General features: G+C 36.8%; 1 protein-coding gene across 2 annotated transcripts in view; it reads left to right on the top strand.

Moving 5' to 3' along the window:
- MTM1 (myotubularin 1) overlaps positions 1 to 19,441 on the top strand; it is a 46,291-nt gene that overhangs the window by 23,537 nt on the left and 3,313 nt on the right. For both annotated transcript variants that reach the window (XM_074600669.1, XM_074600670.1), the window contains exons 8-15: positions 4,014 to 4,097; positions 5,317 to 5,466; positions 7,293 to 7,481; positions 10,893 to 11,078; positions 12,097 to 12,303; positions 15,657 to 15,749; positions 16,607 to 16,720; positions 17,028 to 17,204. In XM_074600669.1, coding sequence (XP_074456770.1) covers positions 4,014 to 4,097; positions 5,317 to 5,466; positions 7,293 to 7,481; positions 10,893 to 11,078; positions 12,097 to 12,303; positions 15,657 to 15,749; positions 16,607 to 16,720; positions 17,028 to 17,204 — 1,200 coding nt within the window. The remainder of the gene's footprint in view (positions 1 to 4,013; positions 4,098 to 5,316; positions 5,467 to 7,292; positions 7,482 to 10,892; positions 11,079 to 12,096; positions 12,304 to 15,656; positions 15,750 to 16,606; positions 16,721 to 17,027; positions 17,205 to 19,441) is intronic.

The raw sequence follows: 19,441 nt of genomic DNA, 5'->3' as shown, positions 1-19,441 counted from the left end.
GGGACTTCTCTGTTTTCATCCTGCCACGAGAGGTGTGTGTATGTGAGGGGCACTAATACGAAGGAACCCATATCCGCAAAAAGCTAAGCCATGTATTTTTACTAAGATAGCACCTCTCAAATCTTTTGTGAAGTGATGTGAGAACCTGTGCAGAATACATTGTAAATGGCATCATTTCGTCTTCTGTCCCCTTTGCCTGCTGCACTGTAGAATTACATTCAGATTATGTGCACCGTGATGTGAAAGCTTTGGCAATGTTAAGTTAATCAAGAGATACAGATACAAACATACGGCTTTTAATTTGTAAGCTTGGGTTATTTAGGACACAAGTGGAAATATGTGGGTCTTTACTGCAGATGTGAAGCTTACCTGAGCTGTAACAAACTCCTCTGGGTTCTAAATGTGTATTTGTCACATTGATTTGTTCACTATAATAGGGTTTATCAACTTAGTGCATCAGAGTAATAAAAGGCCCCATTAGACAAAAAATGTATTATTCAATAGAAATTACTTCACATTACTTTTATTTATTAGAAACAAAATGTGATAGAGCAATGTACAAATGTGTGCTAAATATGGCTTGTACTGACACAAGCAAGAAAATACGATTGTATCCAAGCATATCTCTTATGTTTGCTTATCTGCATGATTCTTAGTATTAAAATGATTATAAATGTGGGTTGCTTGTTACACTGAAGTTAAACTGTAGTTTGAAATTAAATAGAACTGTATGAAATTAGTATTAATGGATACGGAGTGTTTTAAACGCGTGTTCTCAAACTCTGACTTTCCTGCTGTCTCACGTTGGAATACAGAGACGGATACAAATTTTACTTTCATCTAATGAGCTGCTTAAGTGGAGGTGAATGTACGAAAATCTTAAGTTGAGAAATTACTTTAAACTGTATATTGTTGAATGGAACCATGCTACGATTGTCAGGGTGGAAAAGGAAGCATTTTTACTCTTTGAAATGGCTTTATATATTGCTTTGTATATTTTGTGGTGAGAGATGGGCCTAAGGTAGGGGTCGGGGTGTTTCTGTATTTCAGACTGTAGCATTTAGCCTGGACTGAAGTTTGGGCCATCTTCACAAAATATTTTAGGACTTGATATTTCAGCTCTGAAGTGAAAGGCCGTTGGAGGTGGTGGGGGCGGGATTCAGATCTTTAATCTCTTGTGTACAATGAGTAGGACTTTCAGTAGTAACCAGATCGTGTAGTCTGTACACAATGTGCACATATAAATGTGCATATATAAATTTTTGTTATAATTTAGTCTACTCTTGCTGAAGAAAAATAATTTTTAGTCTTCAGGTTTTTAGATACTGTTCATTTTTAAATACTCTTCTTGTTGGGAGTATACTTCAAGAGTTTTCTCTGAATAGATCATACAAATATCCATACACTCGCTCATTCATTGTAGTGTTCTGTTATTTGTTAGTCTTCCGATTTTTGCTGGTTAAACCATGCTACTAATGATTCTTTTCTTGAGCAATACCAGAAGAATTTGCGCTACCTGGAATGTCAACAGAGCTGATGAAGCTTAATTGTCAGCTTTAATAGTTGTGGGTTGTGTGACTTGAAAGCTTTTGTAGCTGCTGTGGTAAAGCTGCTGTAGCTAAGCGTTTTAAATGGAATGTGCTGTACATAGTAGGACACTGTTCTTTTGGAAAGGATTCTGTCCACCCCTTCCTCATGCATAGTAAGTTTAGCCCCATTTTTTTAAAACATGAAAACAAAATATACTTTTCCATCTGATTTCTTGTGGATTATTTTGTGAGTGACACGAGCAGCATAGCTGCCATTTGTTTATTTCTACTTTGGAGCAGCACCTTTTTTTTTTTCTGTAAAATCTTCCATGTAACAGCTATGACAGTGCACTGTAATAAACTCATGTATTTTAGTTATCAAGGCTTAAGTTGGGTAATCTTTAAGTTCTCACCAGGAAACTTGCAGTAAGTAGCAATTTAAATAAATAACATATTCCTGCCTTTGAGACATCTTTTACATGATCTGTTAGGATTCCAGTGTTTCTGTTTCCTCCTGTTATAAGATTCTCCTTTGTCTTTTTGGTTCCGTGGTGAATTCTTAGCATAGTTGCTCTTCAGGATATGGCACATTCCTTTGGGGAGGAGGGGATGGTTCTCGCCTGTAGCTATTTATTAATAGTTCAGCAAATCAGTTGCATCTACTGCAACTTAGATAGTGGTATTCCTGTTTTGCTGTATTCCTGCTTTGCAGTTAACCAACCAACCTTTTTCAGTTTTTCTGCTTAGCTTTTGATATTTGCATCTACTTCTATTAGAGTGGTTTTTTTTCTGATGCAGTTGACGTCCACCTCATTCCTTTTTCCTTCTTCATCTCTCCCTCCATCCCACTTGATAGCACTTCACTTAGTTGAAAGAATCTGTAATGTTTACGTACACTGAAGGCCTACGCTTTTAAAAATGGTGAAGACATTGAGAAAGCACAACTTGGAAATGAATTGTTTATTTCTGCAAACTTGCCAAATAATGTACTTGCTTTAAAATACTGATTTAATTTAAAATTCCAGTTTCTAAAACTAGTGGGATAAAGTATCTTGTGTGAGCAGTAACGTTCTTTCAAAATACTTGTCTATTTGTAATAAATACATGAGGAGAAAAACTCCTCCTTTTGGACAGATTCAGTTTAGTGTTTTGATTAGAGCTGTTTACTTTTTAAACCATTGTAACATATTAGGCTAAACAGAATTGCCTTGGGCCGTTAGTGTCTGCCTTCATAAGATCTGAAGAAACCTCCACCTGGGCGTATGGTGCACTTACGAATTCAGAATCACCTTACCTCTGTAGATGTAATCATGCACCTGAGAACCATGATTATTTTTTTCTTGCTTGCCAGGTTTTCTGCATTTCTGCTTAGTTCAGGTCTGTGCCTGTGAAAATGATGTAGATTTGGGATGTTCGGTTTAGCATTCATTTTCTTCTTTTAATGTCTTTGAATAGGTAGGAGACTTTCAGGTTTTTTTGTTACAAATGAGCTATGATGGGCTCTTGAATGCTTTCTGCTCTGGCTGCTGTTGCTCAGTTAGCTCAGAACAACACATTCTCTTCTGCGTTTTCTTTTTTTTTTTTTTTGAAACAACTTAGTTTCATGCTCCAGTTGGCATCCAAAGAATTCGTAAGCCACCAAAATCAATTTTCTCAATGAAGGAGATTCCTAAAATAAACGTTACTTTTGCTTTCATCATAAACGGTAAAAAGAAACCAAGGACAAAAGAGGTTAGTTAGGTAATACAGCCCACTTGGAGCTGGTTGAAAGGAGAAGGAAGCAAAAAGGTATGAGGAAGTTGTCAGAATCCTGGGTGAGGATGCTGTCTTGTATAAATGAGTCTTGAGAGTGAGCAACAAAGCAATAGAAAAGGAGGTAGTGTAACCTTGCTGACAGCGTATTTTGTTTCATTTTTAATGACAACTGTTTAACTTCCATGGAGTTTTACAGTACACCTTATTTCTGTTAGTAAGGATCAATTGAGATAGGGGTACAGGAAGAAGACTGCTTCCTAATGCTATGAATAGCAATTAAAACCTTTTTCCACTTTCAATTTAGCATCTAATATTTTATGTAGTAATTGCAGCTGTACGTATTAGAGAAATTTTGGTGAGAAGACAGTGGTTTATTTCGTGAGGTAATGAAATATGGTAAATAAGCTGATACAAACTATTTTAAAACATTTCAACCGCCTGACAGTAAAAATATCCAGCTATTTAAGCTTTGTAATTTTTATTATTTAGTCATTTCTCGTTTTAACTGTTGTCACATATTCATTATTTCATTAGCAGATCTGTATTGTTTATTACTTCTTGCTCTTTGCTTTACAGACTTATAAATATCAGATTTAAATGGAGAGAGGGGGTTGGCATGGAAAAGTCAGTCCTATTTTGTGGTGGACATTAGCGAATAACTGCTGATGAGCCCTCATATTTGCCATTTTCAGTGAGTTTGGTGTAATAAGCTTTCTTTACATCCTACAGCTTTTTTTTGCATTTGCAAATGAAGAAAAGTTTTCTGAAAATGGATGGATGGTGTACAATCCAATGTCTGAATACAGGAGACAAGTGAGTTATTAAAGTTGCAGTTGCCTGATGGTTTCATCTCTGACAATTTACATAGAGGAATTATTGTTTGTACATTTCTCTTGTCAGCCCTTTTGGCGGGGGGGGCACTAAGAATGGGGGGAGATGGAAATAGCACTTGAAAAATGTAACGAAAAGAAAAAGCACTGGAACCTTTAAAAATATAAAATGTAGTCTTTCCTCTTTGAGGGAAGTTTTAAATGTGCCACCGTTGAGTGAGCAGGGGGTGGGGAGAATGTGCCAAATATGTAACTACAGTGTCCTAAATATAGATTTGATTTGGTCTTTGATTTGGTCTCCTTCTTCCTGAAGTGAAGAAAAAAAAAAAAGACATCTTATTTTAGAAGCACCGTTCCTTTACAAAAGTTATTTATATGTCTGACAGTATTCTGCCTTGCTTTTTAGGTGATTTTGGAAAAATGTCAATGAAATAAGATGATATATTTAATTTTAAAATGTCTTTTAGACAATTTATTTTTGCTTTAAATATGACTTTTTTAAAAAAAAAAATAAATAGCAAACAATAAGGACTTCCTTGGATTATTTTTTTTCCCTCCATATTTTTTTGGTTCACGGTTTAGAGGCTCAAGACCCAAACAAGGTAAAATACAAACACCCACACAAATGCCACTGTGTGTGTGCGGAGGGCTTCTCGGCCTTTCTCAGTTTCCTGGCTGCTCTTTGTAAAATGCGTTACTGAGCAGACTGCAACTAAAAGTTGTTGTTTCTCAGTAAGAAAGCTGCCCTGAATCTTATTTTTAACCTGAAGGTAGTATCAGGCTACAGGGAAGAGATGAGACCTCCTCCCCCCGTCTTCTCAGAACCATAGTCTCTTTTCAGCAGGCAAAATGGAAAGGCAGAGCTTTGAGGGAGAAGAGAGTGCAATTTTCTTTCCTCAATTAAAGAAATACATCTACTAGTTTTAATCATTGTTTTGAAACTTGTTGTAAGAATAGAATTGTGTATGTGGGAGTACAGGAGAGAGCTATGCAGTTGTTTAAGGCTGTGAGTCCATCAGCAATGAGCTGTTTTGTGTGGTCTTGTAATCTTTTTTTCTTCTATTGTTTTGAAACAGTACTGTAGTTAGGTTAAATTGGTAGGTTGTTGCCACCATGTGGCCATAATGTCATGTAAAATTCAAGCGCAGAATTACTATTTGTACAGCCGAAAATACATTGAAAAACTTTGTGTTACATTTTAGGGACTGCCTAATGAACGGTGGCGAGTAACTTTTATTAATGAACATTACGGACTGTGTGATACATATCCATCGCTCTTAGTGGTGCCATATAATGCAACAGATGATGACCTCAAGAAAGTTGCTGCCTTTAGGTCCCGAAATAGAATCCCGGTGAGTATCATGTGATGAAAGTTACTTTATAGTGTAGCTAGTTTTAAGTATGCATCCAAACAACTTTTTGATGAACACGACCCAGAGGATGATTTTTTTTTTTTTGGAAACGGTTGCAGCAAAATAATTTTGATTGGCTGGCAGTTTTTACTGCTTGAAACTAGTGTCTTCGCCAAGCCACATTTTCTTTTTTTCCCCCACAACAATCACCCATTCCAACTTTGTTAGTTTTAACTTGACTTTTCTAGTAACAACTGCCGGCGTTGCAGATTCCCTTTTCTTAATGAAATATGAGCCTTAGACTGACGTCTGTACTAGTTTGTTTGACTATTGTTGGATGCACGTAAAAGGTGATAGCAAATGTTATCCTCCTGTAAGCAAACAGTGTGGCATTTAAACATAGTTCCAATGGTCAAGCCTAAAATAAGACCTCATGCATAGTCTCTGTAGTGAATTTTTGGGCTTCTTAGTCCTTTAAATTGGGCTGTGTGGTTTAAGATAAACCCATTTGACTTTTTGGCTCTATTTCTGTAACTGAAATTCTTTGAGGTAATATAATTTTTACTTATCAGCTCTTAACACTATAGAAAACTGTAATTTCTCTCTCAATACAATCTGTTTTAACTAATATTTCAATTTGGCAAACTTGTAAGAGGTGCTAGATTCTTAGTATCAGAAAGCTGCCTTAAATCTCAGTTAATTTCAAACAGATGCAAAACTCAATATGATAAATATTTATTAGATACGGTATTTACTGACAGTAAATCTACCACATATACACACATATATATATGTATAATATATAAGATGTATAAAATATATATGTTAAAATATGTAGTGTGTGCATATAGTTCTTATAACCTAGCTGTATCTTCTCTGTCATCTCAATTCATGACAGGGCTTTTGTATGCCTGTACAGTGAGAGTCATTTCCTTGTAATACTAACTTTATTCTCGTCAGGAAATAACCAATCATACTCACCACGCACACGCTGACAGGTCTCATTTCTACATCTACAACTAAGGGTTGTATTTCAGGAGCGAATACTTTCTGAGGATTTCTTTTTTTAATTCTGGTGTTCTTTCACTCTGTAACCCACAACTTTCAGACTGGGTGGAATACTGTTTCTTAGTATTTTTCAATGATGAAGCTGGAGTTTTTACCTGCTTCTTGGGCTGCTTATCTTCAATCTCGCACTGCAGTCTGTTCCCTAGGTAGCCTACTATCTCTTGTTTGTGGAAGTCCCCTGTGGCTCAGAACAACAACAAAGGCAGCGTGCACTCTGCTCCAGTGCCTCCTCTTTGTAAAGAGGGCTGAGGAACAAAATGCACTTTAAAGATTAGAAGGGGAAACATTCAGGATACTGTAGAAAAATTCAACTTTCCTTCTTTATCCAAAAAAAGGGAAAAGTTTTTCTTGTAGAATTGGAGCATCTTAGTCACAGTTTCTACAATGAATTAATCCTTCTGAATTGTTTATTAGTTTCAGCAGGCATTGCTATATTTGTCTCCAGTTTGCTTTTCAGAATTATTTGTGCAACCTAAGACTTGTAGGAAAAAATTAAAGTACACTGGGTTATATAGGTAAGTATAATTTCAGTAAGAGTTAAATATGTAAGAGAATGAACTCTTGTAAAGATTATTATTATTAAATTTTATGAAACTAAAGTGAAGCAGTTGAGATGTCTGGGGATTATCTTTTGAAGAAATTAAATAAAAAGTGTTAATTTTCATGTTATCTATTTTAAAGAATGTAACTATAAAATTTAAGTTATGTTTTTTTAATAAAAATGTATTTCTTCTAATGTGTTTTTGACATGCGATTAGGTTCTGTCATGGATTCATCCAGAGACTCAAGCTGTTATTATGCGCTGCAGTCAGCCCCTTGTTGGAATGAGTGGCAAGAGGAATAAAGATGATGAAAGATATCTCGATATCATCAGGGAGGCTAATGGGCAAATCTCGAAACTGACCATCTATGATGCTAGGCCCAATGTCAATGCAGTTGCAAACAAGGTAAACAGATGCTTAATAGTCTTACTTGTGAAGGGGCGTGGGGAAGAGACTTAGCTTGAAGTTTTCTGTGTGGAGGTTTTGGGGAACAGTAGTAATTTTAACGTAGATACATTTACATAATAAAATATATATTTACATAATCACATACTGAGGCTCAAGGCCATGAAAGGACCTTAGTGCCTGAAGTAGGTCATAAGGAGGGTTTCGGGACCACATGTGGATTTCCAGACACACTTTACCCTGTCTGTTATCAGTCAAGCACAGATCTCAGCACGGACTGAAATCAGATATGACTGCACTCTGCACTGTGAGGTGGATGTAGGCAGAGCTCTGTAGAGCATGTCCTCTGTTGGAATGACGTGCCACCTCTGTGCAAGCCACAGCTTTGCTTCATATCCTCTGGGAAAATTTTGTCCTGGAAAGGCTGTGTGCATAAAGCCAAGCCCACTGATAGGCATCCTTTGTTTGGTTCTTCCAAACCATTACAATAACCACTTCAGACCTGTCCAGGCATCCAGCAAATAAAGTGATGAATAAGGTTAATTTGGGGATTTACACTCTGAACAGCAGCCTGGGTAGGATCTTGGATACCTAGATACCTATTCTTCCCTAGGTGCCTGTGGTTAGTAAGTGCAGTGACAGAAGTAGTGTTTCCATCTGACAAAGTGACCACTTCTTCTGTGATCAAAGCCTAAATGGGATCAGAATCATAGAACAGCCCAGATGGGAAGAGACCTCGAAAGATCATCTGGTCCAACCTTTCAAGAAGAAAAGGTGTCCCTGTGCCTTGATTTCCCCTCTACCACCACCGCCCCGCACCCCGCCAAGTCTGGTGAGGACCAGATTGTTCAGGCATACATGAGATAATGCCAGTCACAGTGTGTCAGCATTGCATTTGGCACAGAGCACAGCAGACTCTATGGAGCATGGATGTGCTCCATGTTTATATGAAAAGCCTAGGTAGGGAGAGGCAGTGAAGGACACAAGTTTAATGCTTTCGTCATATGAGAATGTACCAGCTTCTCTCCCTCCATGTCTAGGGTAGTCCCTTACCCACTGAACTTCAGGCACAAATGAAGTGGACGTGCTCTTCAGTACTTAGGAGTGAAGTTGTGTGTCTGCACAGCAAAGAGCGTAAGAGATAAGAGCTCAAGAGGGTTTGAGATCGTAGTGACACAATGAGTGTGCTTGTCTGGGAGCAAAGGAATTCTAGCTTCTGAATGGTTTTTTGGCACAAAGTGGACGCTAATTTAGTGGAATGAGTCCTTTTCAATGTTTCTGCTGAAAGGAATATGAAATGGTAAAACTTGTTTGCCTTTAGGAGGTTTATGTGTAACAAATGTTAAGTTGCTTCAGAATTCAAGAGGGACGATCATGTTAGTGTTTTGCTTTGTGTAACTTAAACATGCACATCTGTACCTTTACAGCCCTCTTCTCTGTAATAGAGAATGTACTTTATTAAGCAAGAAATAAGGTGCTTTTCTGTGTATAACATATATTCTTTCAGACGCTCTATCCTAGGGGCTGTTTGACTAGGTTTTAATCCAATGATTTGTATTTTGAGGGTCTGCCTCAATCGCTTATATTTTACTCTACAAATTGCATTATCCTCTGCACACTGAATTTTTATGGGTGAACAAAACACATAATCCTTCTGTTTGCCTTGTAGAAGGAATGCCAATTCTTACATTCACTTAAATTTTTCCCCAGTTCTTGGACAAACTCAAATTTTTACTCTGTTTGTTTCGAAGGTGTATTATGGCCAAACTTTATATGCACATACTTATTGAAGTATGAAGCACAGTTTTCAGCTTTTTAAAATGGTCTATGTCTTTCACCCATGTGTTTTAATTAACTGCTGATATCGCTGAATATGAAATACTCAATCATAGCAGTAAAAGCAATAGGGTGCATTTCTGGATCTGAGGGACAGTGACATACAGAGTGCAAGCCAGTGTTGATCAGCACTGAAGAAAGTTTTCTTGAGCAGCTGTGCAGATTAGTGTAAGCAAAAATCTTGGGCTACGCTACTCATGCATTCCTGTGTTCTTTGTACGTAGGTCAAGACCACGCAGTCAGTAGGAGCTGCAGCAGCCCTGATGCTAAAATTACGATCATTCCTCACCAGGACTGCATAATACTCAAAGGAAAGAGAAAAATACAATCATTACTTCGTTTAGCGCAGAGCCTGACAGCTCTGAGAATACCCCCACATCTGAGGCAGGAGATAGAGAGCATAGAACAGAGATACTGTGCTACTGGCAGAAGTGCTGGTGGTACTAATGGGAAAAGGCTGTAATGTCCTTTAGGTTGTTGTCTGATGTGTAGGTGGTGGCTGTAATGACTTATAAAGGCAAAATTTATTTATCACAATTCATGGCATGTTTCTGCTGGCTGCAGGAAAGGCTGTGATTTTGCAGCTATCTTCGGAAAACCTCATCAGTGGTACTGTGTCCTAAAATATGTGTGGTTTTCCGCTTCCATTTGTGACCAGGCACATCCTCTGCTGTGGTGGTGCTTAAATGTTTTGAGAGAGCAGCAGTAGAATAGACTTTCTACTTACATGGCTCTTTAATTTCTTAACGATCTAAATACATGTTCAGGCTTCAGCAATAAAATTTAATGTTAGAAAAGTTACTTTAAACTTTAATGTTATTATTAATTTACTACTTGGAGGCAGAATCTAAGGTTCTTGAACTTAATTCTTAAATGAAACATAGTTTATTCTTAACTGGACTCTTAATTTTACTTGGCCAAACATATTATAATTTTTATCTATTTAAATACCAGTTCAACTTTAGAAGTAAATAACTAGGCAGTTTAAGCACAGTGAAGATTTACTTTTTTTTTTGGTGGCAAGTTTGCACTGGTAAAAAGATTTGCTTTCTTTTGAATTAGTGGTGTAAAGAAACAGATGATTCCTTTTGACTGAATTTCTTTCTAGTTGGTACAGAAACAAATAAATGAGCGATTTTATTCCCTGGAAGTGGTGATCTAGTATGTTATGAGTAATTGCTGTTTTGTGTGATGTAGTGTACATTTTAATTTAACCTTTATAATCTGTCTGGAAAGTAAGTTAATTTCTCTTGTATTCAGAATTATGAGTTTGTTTAATCCTTGGCGGGAAAAGTGAACATAGATGAAGAAAAAAATATTGACATTGTGATGTCAGTTGGTCAATGAAAATCTATTTCCATCATGAATCTCAAAAGTAATGGGGAAGGTACAAATGTCGTTTTATTCGCAAAGCATCCTGAGTCCTGACTAATGTGATGCTGGCCCACTGTCCCTTACCTGGCTAGTTCAATCCTATTCGAAGGTCTCAGGCCCAACAGTACAAACAGCCTTTAAGTGTTAATCTAAAGTAATTAATTTATTAAATGAAGTTAATTTTAGATCTCTTGTTTGTAGGCAACTGGGGGAGGATATGAAGGTGAAGATGCGTATCCCAACGCAGAACTTTTCTTCTTGGACATTCATAATATTCATGTCATGCGGGAATCTTTGAAGAAGTTGAAGGACATTGTTTATCCTAATGTGGAAGAATCACACTGGTTGTCGAGTCTGGAATCAACCCATTGGTTGGAACATATAAAGGTAATGTTTTGTGTTTGAAATAATGTTTGTCCAAATCTGTTGTGTCAGACTTGCTTTCTCTGCTAGACTTGGCGGTAGTCCTCATACAGAACGCATCGAACTACTTGAATTACAAAAACAGCATCACTGGATGTGAGCTTTTTGCGAACTAGACTTAGAGTAGTTATGAGATATCATTACTAAGTAACAGTACGTGAAATTCAATGTTTGTCTGCCTCAAGTCAAATGTCAGTCTTTAATAGAGGAATAGAGTGTTAGTCTGATTGTCTTTACGTGTATGAGAACTGATTTATTTTGGTTTCTGGCAATACAGGACTACAGATCACTGTCATTGTGAAAGATAAGTACTTTAGTTGTCAGTATGTATGTGATTTCTATTTTGTGAATTATGGTTTTGTAAATCTTGTAAATTTTTGTAATTTTCATCTTGTAGCACAAATAACACACTTAAACTGGTAATTCACCAGTGTTCTTACTAGTTGACCTTTGAACCTTTTGCCTTAAGTACAGCTGTGCAAAAGTAGTTAGAGTATTATGTAGTGAATCCTACTTAATAAAAATTTCATTTTAAGTTAATATTTGGAAAATAAGCATAATAGAAGGGTACAAGTTCCTTTTTCCAACAACTGAGATATTTCAATAATTTATTTCAAAGAAAAGAGCCAAATGAAATACAGAATTTTTAGAGTATTTCCTATGGTAAATCCTTTCCTTACTTAAAAAAGCTGCTTATGTTCTTCAGTTTATCAAGGTTACTGTCTTCTGCCCCATTTTTTAAGAATCTGCTGTGAGATGAATTAGATCTTACTAAGGCATTAGGGAACCAATCTGTTTATTTTTCTACAAGAAATTTACTTGATCTCCTAGAAAATTATTTTCCAATTAATTACACTGTGCTCTGTAGGTCTTTTAATGGAAACAGTATCAACTTAGATACTGTGTAGATACAAAGAAATCAATTTGTTAGGATGATAACACTAATCTTCTGTGTTGTTTGATGCCTGTTCCTCTTTGCTAGCTTGTCTTGACAGGAGCTATTCAAGTGGCAGACAAGGTATCCTCGGGAAGGAGCTCGGTGTTGGTTCACTGCAGCGATGGCTGGGACCGGACAGCACAGCTGACGTCGCTGGCCATGTTGATGCTAGACAGCTACTACAGGACAATTGAAGGCTTTGAAGTTCTGGTGCAAAAAGAGTGGATAAGCTTTGGACACAAATTTGCTTCGGTAAGAATTAGAAGATAATTTTAAGGACTGTGCAACATTAACATTCTAGAATGCTTTTAATGTTAAACTACTCATGTGTCAAGGTTTGATAATTCCAAAGCAATGACAATAATTATGATTTAAAACGTTTCCAGGTAAATCTGAGCAGAGCTTTTGGTTTTGGACCTGTTTGGTTAATATTTTTTTGCTGTTTTTCTCCGAGAACTCATATTTTGTCCTTTAAACCCTTTTAAAAATGCAGAATTGCTAGGGTTACTGTGGTTACTGGGCAAAGAAAATGAGAAGGCAGAACAATAATGTCCTCCCAGACTTCTCAGAAGATGATCAAATAAGGTTGGGACATGAGGCTTCTCCCTCACCCTACCTTTGGACTATTTTGAATGTCATGAGAGGCAGATGTATGAGTCTGGCCAACATCTTTTAAGTGATGTTTTGAATTCTTCTTCCCAAATGTTCTTAACTTGTCATAATAGCTCTCAAGAGGCTGTCACTGGTAATGCTGCCTCTAGTTCTCTTCAGTTGTCTTCTGGGTGCTTAGAAGTTTGAGTAGAAATTGTCTATAGCAAGTTCTTAATATCCTTACCCATGTATAATGCAAAGTCAAGGGTGTTTGTGTCAGGAAACTTTTCAGAGTCTTAGTGGAACTTCTCTTAAATTTAGCAGGTAACCAGTTAACCAGGAAATCTGTCTGAGGAACCTGGAGAAGTAGAATAGGTTGCCAGGGAGAGTGTGTTGGGATATGTAATTATAAAACACAAGTTGGGAGCTTTACAACAGTGTTACTTGTTGATGCTGAACCTTGTAATTCACAGTAAGAAGCTTCCACACCTTCAGTAGAAGTTGTTTGCACAATTTGTCCCTAGTGGAATATTCTAACAATATTACTTAATATTGCTAAAATTGGGAAAATAGGCAATCTGGAAAAATCAAGAAATGGAAAAATATGCCTATGTGTGTATTTCATGCTCATTTTACATTTACAAGAGTGTCTTGGTCTTTTGGAAATTCACATATAGCTACTCAGCATGAATCACTTCACCATTTAAGTGTGCTTGTAGGCTGTGGCAGTCTTTGATCTGATATTCTAAAGGTGCTCCGAAGCATAGGAGATTTGCATTTTGATTGTTGTGGATGAGACCTGCTGTGGTCCAGTTTTTTGTGTACTTACCTGTAGTCTTCTGGTAGTGATGTGTTTTATAAGCCTTTGAAGTATTCTGTCTTGGTACAGCCACAGGAAAACACTGACTTGCCTTTTTATTCTCATATTTATTTTGTATTTTTAAAAGGTAAAATTAGATTGTGTCACTAGGAGACTTGTAGCACATATGTTATGGTTTAACATAAAGCTTAAAGAGAGAGATCTGTATGTCCTTCACCATTATGAATAAATTTGAATAATCTATGATTCTTTTTATCAAAACATTTATTTTGGAGTAGTCAAATGAGTTTATCCTTTCTCAACAGATCATGTTTTTCCTCCCACGAGTGAGGTGGGACTTTTACACCCCTTCCAAGTGACTAGCTCAGTCCACTGGCTCATCTCTGACAATGTAGCAGCAACAAGGGTGATTTTAAATAGCTTGCTCTTGCTTGAATTACTGTTTTATTTTTCCAACTTGCTCACTCAAGTAATAATCTTTGGAAATGGTCAAAGCTATTCTCCTTTAGCCATCTGCTGTTTTCTGAGAGTACCGTATATTTTGATTTGATGCGTTGTTTACCTTATAGTGAAGATAGTACTTTTCTGGAATATTCTGTAGAATAAAAACTGATAATCCAAGCAGAAAATATTTTGATTTCTCTGTTTTAGTTTGGTAATTATTTGATAGAACTGTGAGTTTTAATAGTGGGGACAAGGCACTTAGTGCACTTAGCATTTCCTGAACCTCATCTCTGAAGCTATTGTTGTTACGCCTTGCCTCAAGTGGGGTGTTGGAGAAGAGTAGGGTGTTTCTTACATTGTCTCGGTTAGAGCAAGCTCCGTGTTTTCACATTACCAGGGCTGCAATTTGGATGTTTTAATAAAAAATAACTAAATAGTAGACTACTTAATAGTTCTTCTCTGTATTTTCTGTCCAATGAAGCACGTAGTAAGTTTCCTTGTTAAAAAGGAGTTCCCTAGCCCAACTTTTCTATGTATAATGAACTTAACAAGCTATTTTATCATCTGGATAGCGCACTCTGTGGAATGTCGTTCTAATAATGCATTCTAATGTAAGAAATATGAGACATAACTATAGATGGAAGACACTCAGACATCCTACAACTGGTAACCATAGTGAAAGTAGAAGGACTTTGACTCCTTACTGAATACTTGTATGACTCTGTTAACAGATACCAGGTATTGTAAACCATAAAAACTGTAAAGCAAGAAGCCTAATTTGTGTCTTCCCTATAGTGCCTTTCTAGTCATTTGCTACTGTTGACTGAGTTCAGCTACAATCCCTCATGTCCCTCTATTTCCTGCCATTCGATTCTGTTATTTTAAACTATCTTGCAGATCATTGTACAGAGTAGTGTACTGGTTTATCATTTTTTCACATCCTTAAGACATTGAGCCTGCTATCTTACAGGCAGATAGACAATATCTTAGTTCAACATACATGCTCTTCTTTTGTCTCCTCCAGACAAGTATATTCAAGCAGAATTATGAAGTTAATAGATTTTCTTTTCCCCAAATCTCTTATCTGTTCTCAGCTATCAAATGGGAAAAGGAAGGAAACAGCTTTTACCAAACCTACTTTTTGTCTGTGGGGAGAATTCCTTTGATTGTTACTTTGGACTCCTCAGAATAATTGGCTCACACGAATTTTAAAAATATGCACTAATTTTCTGTCAAGAACATGAACATTTCTTTAAGCTTGCTCCTGTTCACCATCTACCTCAGGGTGAAACTTCAGGTTGAAGTGCTGGAGGGGAAAGACGAAAATCTGTGTGGATAGTTTGATGATCTAGGTCATTCCATTGGCTCCAGTGGCTTAAATTACAAAAGCAGACAAAGTATGTAACTTGGCTTTTGACAGACTTATTATGTAAAAATAGTTCAAGGTATGTCTTGATTATTTGCAAAGCAATGGATGCTTTAACAGTTCTGCTTGTCAAATAACTAGCCAGTTTCTATAACAGGGTCAGTTATCACTTTGGAATTTTTCTCCGACATCTTTGGAACACTTTTGCAGTATTTCTGTGTATCTGAATCTCTCGTCCTTGGTGCAATAACTAATTTTGAAATCATGAGAACAGGTTACTCTGTTACAGAAGCATTAATATTCTAGTGCAAAACAAGAAACAATGTCTGTTGGCCATAAAATAGACTGTTTTGGTTAACAGGAGGCTGTATTGCTTCATTTCAGAGAATAGGCCATGGTGATAAAAATCATGCTGATGCAGACAGATCGCCCATCTTTCTCCAGTTCATTGATTGTGTGTGGCAGATGTCTAAACAGGTATGTTACATCATTTTTCAGATGACAGCTTTGTTAAGAGATTACTAAATTAAAAACCTAGATCTTTATTTAAAAAAATATATATTTGAAGAGGACAGCATATCCCTCTGCTCTGACACTGTAGTCAAAAAGAGTCTATTTTTAAACCATACCATCTCTCTACCCTATTTCAAAACGGGGTATGCAGGCTGTGGTTATCTTGTTTAGCATGGCATTGGCTCCGCATGCAAGGCGGGTGTGTCTTGGGTATGGGTGTTACAGAAACATATTGAGAGATGCGACCCTGCAGAATGCTTTTATAGGAATTGCATCCAAAAAGCTTAATGGGGTCTGTTGTTTCATTTCACCATTTTTGTGAAGCTGTCCCTTGAACTATAGGGACAAATGTTGTTTTGTCAAAGCTTGAAAAGGAAGCTTGGGAGATGTTGAGTGCTGTGGTTTAAGCATTGTGTTTTCAAAAAGTAATGAAAGAAAGCAGCTAACTTAGCGTGTTTAGGGTCAATGATTAGGAGCTAAACCCTTATATTCTTGTATGGCGCTGCACTATAAAGAGTGCACTATGGATATCTTAATCTGTCTTGCTAGTAAAAATGTAGCTGTAACTATTCTGTATTTTATTCTTCTTTTTAGAAATTAAAGACAGAAAATTTTGAGAGTTCTTTTCATGACTAGTTTGAGACAATTGAACACCTCGTGTCATCTGAACACTGCCGTATATGAAATGATCTTAAAAATTATTTGTAGATGTACTCAGACTTCTAAATGCCGCCTTTAGCCCTTTAGCCTCTTAACCTAGACGTGTGCATCTCTCCCTGCTTTTATGATGTAAAGAACAAACGTGTCTTTTCTGTTGTTAGTTTCCTACAGCCTTTGAATTCAATGAGCAATTCTTGATTACAATCCTGGATCACCTGTACAGTTGCCGGTTTGGTACTTTCTTATACAACAGTGAGTCTCTTAGAGAAAAAGAGGTTAGTCAAACTGCTGATCATTTAATCATATTGCTGTCTTGACTCTTGATGATTACATTGTATGACAATGTTTTTGAATTGGTTTTATTCTTGTTGTAGAATAGTTGCATGGTAAATTCCTTGGTTTTGATAGCTTAAAGGCTGTGCAGTCACTAAGATGCTTGCCAGGCACTGGTTTTGGAATATTTCTAGTACAGTAACTTATTGTGCTTCAAAGTAAATCAGAACTGTATGTAACCATGGCTTCCGTGCTGGATTTCCTGATTTTGTGCAGATATTTACTGTTCTTATTTCAATTTCATTTTAGAAAGTGACTGAGAAGACATTATCATTATGGTCTTTGGTAAACAGTGAAAAATCTAAATACACCAATCCTTTTTATACTAAAGAGCTAAATCGAGCACTCTATCCGGTAGCCAGTATGCGCCACTTAGAGCTCTGGGTCAATTACTACATCAGGTGGAACCCAAGAATTCGGCAACAAGTAAGTAAATTCTCTATAATGTACAAAATGCTTTTAGACTTTGGAAGTAGAATTTTGTGTCATAACTGACTTGTAGAATAGTGTCTGTAGTCTGTTAAGGTTTTTAATATTATATTTGTAAAGATGGAGAAAAAAGGTGAGAATGATTATTCAGGTTTTTTCTCACTCAGCTCTTCTCAGAACGCTGGGCTTATTTCACTGCTGAGTATCAAGTCATCCCCAAGCTCTTTCTAGCCCCTTTTTTTGGGGACTGGGCTGGGGGAGCATTTTTTAAGGGCATTTGATGCTACTAAAGGATGAATGGCAATGCTTAGAAATAGGGCTTAGGGATCCCTAAAGAGTTAGGGCATTAGCATCACAAACACGCTTAGCTACATGTGCTTAGTCTTTCTCCTTTTTTCTGAGAGGGTGTATGAAGTCTTTTACAAATTAAGATGACCTATTCGGTCCTTTCTCTTTCAAAACTGCTATCTGTGTTGATGGCTTGTGGTAAGATTTTATTTTTATGTAACTTTGACCCAACATTGTTTACACTGTAACCGTTTGATGAAAGCTGTTATTGAAAATTATATAAGTAGATCAGACTGGAAGCCCAGAAAAGCTTTTTATCAAATTACACATAGTTCAGTTTTGTGCTTTTAATGTTTAATATATGGACACTGGATGTTTGTTACAATCTTTCTAGAAATCTCAGCAATGTAGCAAGTAAAGATAGTGTACAGTGATTTATTTGTCCTTCTTAACAAGTTGTGGAGTTTTGAGTAGAAGCTAGAGGAGTGATTTTTTTGACAGAAACAGTCTTCACAATCCAGCCCCTGGAACGAAACAGGAGCTTTCAAGCAATGCCCTTCCTTTTCCGCAGCTGATCTCCTGTTTTATTTACAACGCTTTAGAGGCTGCAAGAAAGCCAGACAGTTTGCTATATTTTCATACAAGTACGTTGCCAGTTTTAATTTGAAGTTCTAGTTTTAAAGCTTTTGTTGCTTGCTGTGAAAGATGAGGGCATTTTGCAAAAGCTGAATCCAAAGATTTATTTTAGAAAGTGAAGGATTATAGGGCATGCAAATTAGCTGTAAATCTACTTAAAAATGCGCTTTGCCATTATTCAGGAAAGGTTTTTGGCAGGAGTTTCTTATTAGAAATGCAAACCTATGTGATAATCTTCTATACTGCTGCTACTCGTCCTTCATTTTCACCATTTTTATATAAAAAAATGCAACAAATTTTTTTGCTGCACATGGAACTTATACTTCATCTTGACTTAAGCGACTGACTAGTGGACATGTGGCCCAAACCAGTTTTCCGATGACCTTTCTTAGTGACATTACTTAAAAGCCTGGTCTGGTCTCTCACTAGCCACATCATTAGCCCTACATCTCTGATCACCTTAGTAACTACATTCAGTCATTGATCCAGCTTCCACAGCTGCCTCAACATTCATCGCCACCCTCATCTGGGGTGCATAGTGAGTGGTGCACCTAAGAGTGCTGGTTTTGCTCCTGACACTGTACTGCTAATAGCTTTCAACTACAGGTAGTTAACTGTGAAACAGCAGCAACTTCTCAACAGGTATATACAGCTGAAGGTAACCTTAGGCTTTGTATCTGCTTTGGACATTTGTAATGTTTCTTTTCCATTTGTTTCATTACTCTATTTGAAAAAGGCCACTAAGCTTAAAATGGAAACAGTTAAAATGCTGTTTCTGTGAGTAATCTCCTAAAAGCTGGGGCAGTTGATTTTAAACACATTCAGGTTAACTTACAGAATTCACCAATAAAGTTTTGCATTTAATTTCGTTTGTTTAGTTACACAAAGTTGCAAATTTACTATTAAAAACTGAAGTAAATTTCATCAGTAAGGGAAGTTATTTAATGTGAAGACATGGATTTCATCTTAACCTGATTGGTGTAGTTGAAATTGTCAGTCTGGCTAAACACTGTTTTTAGGGAAGATGATGAGACATCTCACCTGGAATCTAAAACCTTTTAATAAGTCAGGAAGAGAAAAGCTTCGGACAAGGTGTTCACATCTATCTTCCACGCAATATTAGGTAATAAGAAAATAAAATCCATATGCTCCAGGAAGTGCTGTCTGATTTTATTGAGGTAGGAAGAACTGTTTTGTGTAAAGATTTTCTTTGGATGAGAACAACTGGAAGGCAGAGGGCTCTTGCATTATAGAAATAAATATTTCTGTTTAGCTACAACTTGTTAACGTATGTTGGAAACTACGAATAC

This window comes from Larus michahellis, chromosome 9 (genome assembly GCF_964199755.1).
Source record: "Larus michahellis chromosome 9, bLarMic1.1, whole genome shotgun sequence".
In the NCBI taxonomy this organism is placed as follows: Eukaryota; Metazoa; Chordata; class Aves; order Charadriiformes; family Laridae; genus Larus; species Larus michahellis.
This window is presented reverse-complemented; position numbering and strand designations above follow the sequence as displayed.